The sequence below is a fragment of the Tupaia chinensis genome, unplaced genomic scaffold (assembly GCF_000334495.1).
Source record: "Tupaia chinensis unplaced genomic scaffold, TupChi_1.0 Scaffold145396_1, whole genome shotgun sequence".
Lineage (NCBI taxonomy): Eukaryota > Metazoa > Chordata > Mammalia > Scandentia > Tupaiidae > Tupaia > Tupaia belangeri.
The window spans coordinates 3453557-3461191 of NW_006205257.1; the positions used below are offsets into that span (position 1 = coordinate 3453557).

A 7635-nucleotide genomic window follows, 5' to 3' on the forward strand; every position below is an offset into this window, starting at 1 on the left:
TTGTTGACAACAACAGAAAAGAAGATCACAGACACCGCCAATAAGCGTGGACATCAATTATTTTTTAATTGTATAGGAGTACAGTACACTAATTAAAACTAGTATATCTTGCAATGCCAAAGGCAAAATTAATTATTAATTTTTATTAATATTCAGAAGTAGCACAAGGAATGCATTAATAAAGATTTGGTGGTTATGACTGAGATCTTGTTTAGCTTTATATTTTAGGAAGAAAAAAAAAAAAAGGTTTGCTGGCTCGAATATGAATAGTGAAGCCTGCACCGAAGGGATGATCTTTATTGAAATGGAACACGCTCTCCAGAGTGGGTATTTAGTGACAGAAGATGAGATATAAAGGGAGATTATGTGAAAACCCCAAAAGCTTGTCTATAATGGTTTGACTTGACAACTCTACATTCACCTGTAAAATTGTTATTGTTACCTTAGATACTTTTGGTTATTAAATTGGATATTTTAGTTAAGCCATCTTGAGTTGACATTTAATAATTCATTTAGGAGCCGTGCACAGAATATTATCCAGCTCACCAAATCTAAGATGAACAGAAGTAGTTTTGTGCACTAAAAAGATTTTGATACGACTTTCTCTTCCTCTCCCCACCCTCCCCTCCTTCTCCTTCTTTCTTCCCTCTCCTGTTTCTCTCTCTCCCTCTCACAGTGTCTCTAAGGTTCTCTTGTTCTGTCTGGCAAAGACGGAAACATATTCCTAGTTTTTAGGCCGTGGTCTTTCAGCCTATGTAGGTGTAGTTTTATGACCCTAGGATGTAGATAGGCCATAAATCTGTGTTTCCTTTTGTGCAGCTGATGGTCTTTCAGTTTATAGAGCCTCTGATTAAATATCTTTCATGTCCTCTTCCTTTAAAAGGAATTCTGCCTTTGTAAACTCTGTACTGATAAAAACCTTCAATGAAACCAAATATTTTCATGCAGTAATGGCAGGAAGGCTGTCTACAGATGGGTGGGCTGTTTAGCCACAAGCTCTGAGGCTCCCTAACACATGCCTGTCCATCCCAGTGGGTAGAGCCATCAGACCCATGTCCTCTTTTGCCTACCACATGGGGAATGCTACGCCTCACACAGCTCAATCCTGTGTGTTTGCGAATCTTCGAGGGTGCAAAGGAGAGGAACAGAGCATTCACAGCTACAATGAAGCTACAAGCAGTTGTAGGCAAAACTGTATGGTACAGCATATGCACAGTTCATGGCTTCCCTTCACACCTCGGAATACAACAGGGCTCCCCGTCAAGCTCAAGCTGTCACCATTCCCTTGGGAAGGCAGCTCTCTGAAGAATACTTCTTCCACCTGATGGTCTACCTTCCAGAAGGCTGCTTCTGGGAAACAGCATCAGGCCAGTATGGGAAGGCATGTGTTTCCTCAGATGTGTCAGAAAACTTCCTCTGAAAAAGAGAAGCAAAGGTGGATCTGATTTCCCACTGGAGACCTCTGGCTGGACTGGCATGCTGTGGGATAGAGATAGCCATGCATTCAGAATCTGCATGGAATCCAAATAAATGCTTGGTCATGTTGGTTCATTTTGATCTACCAAAGTCCAGTGGCAGGTGAAGAAGCCTGGCTTAATCATATCACAGTGTGTGATATATCAGCTGCTTCCAGGTGATGCCAAATGTAGCTTAGCGATACCAGGCTCTGACTCCTCCGACTTTAAATGTTTAGTGACTCATGTCAAAAGGAGGTATTAGAGGGTATTGTCTTGCCTTGTTTTGTCTTTTTTTTTTTTTAGATTACTTCTTCAAAGTCACATGGGTGAATTATACTATATGCAAGCTGTTAATGAGACATTATGATGAGTTGGTTAAAAAAAAAAAAACTATCTTATTCATTACTTCAAACAACAAATCCTTAATGAGTACATGCACTACTCCAGGGGCTTTTCTTGATCATGAAGACTCAAAATGAATAAGGAAGGAAAGCAAAGCATATTAGCTAGCTCTTACTGCCTGATGGACAACTTCAGAACTCAGAAACGTATCATGCAATATCACCCATGTATCTAGGAGTTGACTGGAGTTTGGGTGATCTAGAATGGACGTGATAAGGCAGCTCTTTCAGGCTGGGAATCATTTGGATGCCTACCATGCCCTTTCTACTTGTCCCTCATCCTTTTAAGGCCCCAAAGCTAAATGGGGCATGGTCTTCTCATGGTGATGTCAGGATACAGAGGGTCAACGGAAACCTATGGACCCCTTACCTATGAACCGGCCCCCTCATCTCAAAACTGGCATATTATTATTTTCAACACATGCCATTGACTGAAAGTAAATCAAGTAGCCAGTGTCAGAGCCAAGAGTTGGGGAAACTTATGCTACCTGTGATGAGGCCACCGCAAGGGTGTGGATGTGGGAAGAACTGATGAAGGTTGACAGATAAACCTACCATGATAAGGCTCATTTCATATTCCTCATGGCAGTAATAGACAAAATAATGGTGTTTCAGTCTATTTGGGATGCTTTAACAAAATACTGTAAACTGGGGGTTTATATACAACAGAAATATACTTTGTCTCACAGTTCTGAAAATGAGAAATCCAAGATTAAGATGTTGTTATATTCAATGTCAGGTAAAGGCCTGCTTTCTTGTTCATAGATGGTGCCTTCCTGCTAGCTCCTCTTATGGGGAAAGGGGTGAGAGTTTTTCAGTTCTCTCTCTCTCTCTCTCTCGTTGCTACATGGTGTGTGCTCTTGCCAGAGAAAGAGAGAGTAGAGGGAGTAGAGAGTGCATCCTCCATGGGGAATGGTCACACCACAATCCTTTATCCTCTTAATCTCTATCCTTTCGGGACTTTAGGCATGCACACACGTGTACCCACACATACATACATGCCCAGTGTGTTTCTCGAGCCACTGGGCCTGAGACTCCCAACTACATGGCTGGTCATGTGGAATCCAGTGTCTTTAACCCGCAGGTCATGGAGCCAACCTAGGCTTCTCTTTTCTGGGACTCCAAACTACATGGTTGGTCATGTGGAATCCAGTGTCTTTAACCAGCAGGTCATGGAGCCAACCTAGGCTTCTCTTTTGTTAAAATTCTATCATCTTTTTTAAGGTTAATTTTTTTCCTCCATGAGACAAAAAAAAGAGACAGACAGGTCCACCAAACAGAGTCCCAAGCCTCAATCTACCCAAAGCCCCAAAGAACCTGAAAAGTGGGCACATGCATGCATGCTTGGCATGCTCAGGGAGGGAACAGAACTCAAACCCAGGACCTCTCCTATGTGGTCCAGTCAAATTACTTCTGCCACAGCCTACCCTTCCTGGGCCCCTTTAATTAGGCCACTAATTCCATCCATGAGGGCTCCATCCTCATGACTTAATCATCTCCCAATAGCCAATCTCTGAATAGTGTCACCTGAGGGATTAAGATTTCAGCATTTGAATTTTAGAGGAAATACAAACATTCAAACCATAGCACAAGGTGACTTCTGTCTCAAAAGTATTGGATACACCTCCCACTTTTCCTGCGTTCCTTCTTTCCTGAGGGAAGTGGGATGACTTAACTTCTGGGAAGGCAGGAGGAGTGTGATGTCCATGGGTAGATTACGTTATGAAAGGTTTGCTGTTGTCTTCTAACGTTTTCTCCCTGGGGACTACAGTGTACAGGGCTGCTCTTGGCTCCTGCTCCCACTGGCAAACACACCTTCCCACTGCATAGCTAGGGGCTGACTCTGTCTATGCCCTCAGGAACAATAGACACACGGCCTGAGTGACCTGACACTAGAGAGAGGGAGACAGGGAGCCTGTGTGTTGGCTCTACAGTAGATCACATCCAGGTCTGCAAACCATCATGCTGACATGTTAGTCCCACTATGGCCCTTGTGTCTACTTCTCATTTGTTTGAAGACTCATAGGAGAAGGCTCTGACTAGCATCTTGGAAGTCCCCCAAATGACAGATATTTCACTCTTGAGAACTTCTCAGGGTGGTCCAGGGCTTGTCTGAAGATAATGTGTGAGATTAAGGTATCAAAAGCCCTACACACAAATTGATCTTTCCTACTGGGGTTCATTAGGATCTGCACTTCCCTCCTCTCCCCACACCAGAATTTTTCCTGATTACTGTTTCCATTGTTCAAGTGTGGTAGATCTTACTATGGGGTCGATAAATGGTGTCTACACAGAAAAGAACGCAGTGGAGAATGAATAACCCAAGCAGTACATCCAGGAAAACGCTTCAAATAGATCAATCAAACCCATTTTATTTTTGTGTTTTAAAACTCCTTATTTGCGGGGGAGGGGGGTCGTTTGTTCATCTATGTGAACCCTGGTAATCCAAGTCCTTGCTTTTTTCTCCAGTTGTCCTACAGTGTCCCAACTCTCCAATGCACTCACTCTGTGATCAGGTGTAAGTTGCTTACCCTTCTAAACTTCAGTCTCCTCCTCATGCAGATAATGGAACACGTAACATGCGGGTCCCACCTCTTCAGATGATTGTGAACATCCGTGAGATTCCGATGAACGGGAAGTGCTTAGCACAGGAAGTACTCAGTACAGATCGGTCGTTAGTTTTATTATCAATCTAGTACATGTACTCTCTGAGGTAGAAGCTGGCAGAAACTCAAGTTGTATCCTCCCTTGTACAGATGTGAGTCCTGTTAATCATGGTCTTTCATCTTTGCTTACAGCTCTGTGACGCTGCTTCTCTAAGCAGATTTGGGGGAAGATTTGTTTTCATTAAATCATGTTTATATGTTACTGAAGTTTTGTTTACTGGATTAGAGACAAGTTAAGGGCATTAGGGTACATGACTGTAGGAGTGGGTGGAGGGGGGAAAAGTTTAGAGGAGTTGTTTTGTACATACAAAGGTGGGAACAGACCCAAGAATATCTGGCTTCGAAGTCAAATGTAGGACTATTACACTGTGTGAGGGACAGTCCAAAAACAGAGCTGGGTAAGGCTTCTTGCTCCAGATCCTAATGTATGAGTCCAGGGAGCCCCATCTTGATCACATCAAGAGCTTCTGGCAGGATTATCACTAGTACCTAACTTTAAACTGAGAGGATGTCATGTAGGCTGAGGCTGTGTAGAGAGCACAGAACCTCAGAAGTTGGACAGCTGCTGCTGGAAACCAGATATTGTCTTACAAGCGTGCCATGCTTACTCTACACTGTTCCTCCTTGCCAAGAACCAGAGGAGGCTCATTCACCCATGGAGAAGACACTCCTCTCTGGCACTTCTCACTCCACCTGTAGAGCCGGAACAAGTCATGAAGATGTGGACACTCGTCTGTCAAGCACCTTTATTTAAGGTGCATGAGATGGTGTCTAAGGTTGCTTCGCTAATGTCACAGTCACTAACAAGGCTCTGAACCAGGCACCTGGCCTATGGACACTAACCGGAACCACACAGTGTTGTTGTTTTCATTGTACTGTCAAAATAGTCTTCTTTAGATATATACTCACATACAGCTATTTTATATTTTGACATAATGTAGTTTGCCTCTCCCTTCCTCTGTAAAACCTCTCCAACAACTTCACTGGTCACTTCCAGATGAATTCTACCTCCATCCGCTGTTCAAACTTTTGTGTTTTCCCCCAGCCTTCCTCTTATGGCTGAAGTCATAGGACTCCTGACTGGGGACTCATGAACCCTTTGAGACAAAGTGTGCATCCTCTTCTCTTTGGAACTGGCTCTGAAACTGGTTTATAAAACATGGGGCTGAATCCAAAGAACACATTCAACACAGGTCTAATTAGTGGAATTAACTGAATTGGATTCATCAGTAACTAAGTTAACCCCTTGGTTAGAATGAGTTGACTAGGTTTAAGTTTAACATATAGTTGAGGGTGGATTCACACTAAGAGATGAGAAGAGCACCTATGCTCTTTGTAGGAGCGTCAGGGAGGCCTCATTCATTCATTCACTTAACACATAATTATCCATGATCTATTATGTGCGAGGCCTTGTCATAAATACTAGTGGTAGTTTTTTTTTTAAAATGAGTACTAGCATAACTAGACACAAGTATATAAATGCATCAGTGAACAAAGTGGGCAAAATTCCCTGCTTTCATGGAGCTTACATTCTAACTACAGAGAAATAGACAGAATAAATAAATAAATAAATTATCAGAAAGCACGGAAAGAAAAAGAAAGCAAAAAGGGGCTATAGAGTGCCACAGCGACAGAGCATCACAGTATTAAATAGGTAGCCAAAGGGCCTCACAGGGACTATGATATCTGAGCAAAAGACACAAGGAGTGAGGGAATGGGCCACGCAGGTAACCATGCAAAGAGCATTTTCTTTTTTTAAAAAATTTTGTAGTGGGCTTAAGTACTCACCAGAGAGACAGAGGGAGAAGGAGAAGGCACCCATAAAGGGGGGCATGATGATTCTGCAATTCCCTTCTCCTCCCTTTCTCCATCCCACCAGAACTTGGAGCATGCATGCACACAAATCCAGTATGCGTTTCAAACCACTGGGGCCAAGATTTGAACCACATGGTTGGCCTTGTGGGATCTGGCTGTCCTAACCACTAGGCCACAGGGTTGGCCAGGAAAGAACATTTCAAGTAGCAGCAAAGGCTACATGAATTATAAAAGGTTTCTTGAGGTAGAGGGAAAATAGCACCAAATTAAAACTCAGACATATAAAAATGGATGAGCAGCACTAGAAATGATAAATAAGTGAGTAATCATAAAGCAGTCTTTAAAATTTGTCTTAAATATGAGAACTTTTAAAGGATATGGATATAGATGGGAGTATAGATTAAAGTATCTATAGAATTAAAATGTACGGGCACAATAACACGAAGGATGGGAGGATGGAAAGGGGAAAGTGGAATATACTATTCTAAGGTTCTTATATTATACATGAAGTGAAATAATAGCATTTGAATAGCCTGTAAAAATGTAAAGATGCACATGGCAAACCATAAGCAATCACTAAAAAGTAGAACAAAAGTGTATATCTAATAAGCCCTAAGTGGAAATAAAATAGAATACTAAAAAATACTCAATTGATTCAGAAGATGGTAGAAACAGAGGAGAAAAGCAAGAACAGATGGGAGAAAGATAAAGCAGAAATAGTAACATGGTAGACTTAAATCCTATCATATTAGTAATTATATTAAATGTAAATAGTTCAGCATACCAATTAAAAGCCAGAGATTATAGGACTTGGTGCAAAAACAGGACCCAAATACATGATTCACATTGGAATATGGAAATTCCTTCCCTGAATTTGGGAAATTTATGTATCTTATTGAAGAAAAAGGGGAAATAAGGAAAGTATAAATATTAGGTATAAATTCAAGCTGAACAACCAATACAGAGACATTACTAATTTTAAGGATTCCACTAATAAAAGCAAGAGCAGAAAACACTGGCATGCAGAATCTCAGGTTAAAATAAACATTTATAGACATCAGGGAAAGGGTAGGTGAAAGAGAAGCAGCCATAATCTAATAGTCTAAGTCATAGCTTTTGTCATGTTGTAAATATATGTTTGTGGAGGACTCTAGATTAAGATTAGAAACTGACCTACAATCTTAAGAAATATCTATTTTCATGGCAAAGTCAAAATCAAGGTGAGCAGAGAAAATATTTTTTTATTGTTAAAAATGAAAATAATCTCACACGAAGAAATGCGGCCTATAGACCAAT

At 41.4% G+C, this 7635-nt stretch overlaps 1 protein-coding gene across 1 annotated transcript; it reads right to left on the reverse strand.

The window, feature by feature from the left end:
• Positions 1-850: 850 nt before the first annotated feature.
• LINC03103 (long intergenic non-protein coding RNA 3103) lies at positions 851-1208 on the reverse strand. The gene is given in 2 exon segments (XM_014583992.1): positions 851-964; positions 966-1208. Coding segments are annotated over 2 exon segments (357 nt in total).
• Between the last annotated feature and the right edge of the window lie 6427 nt (positions 1209-7635).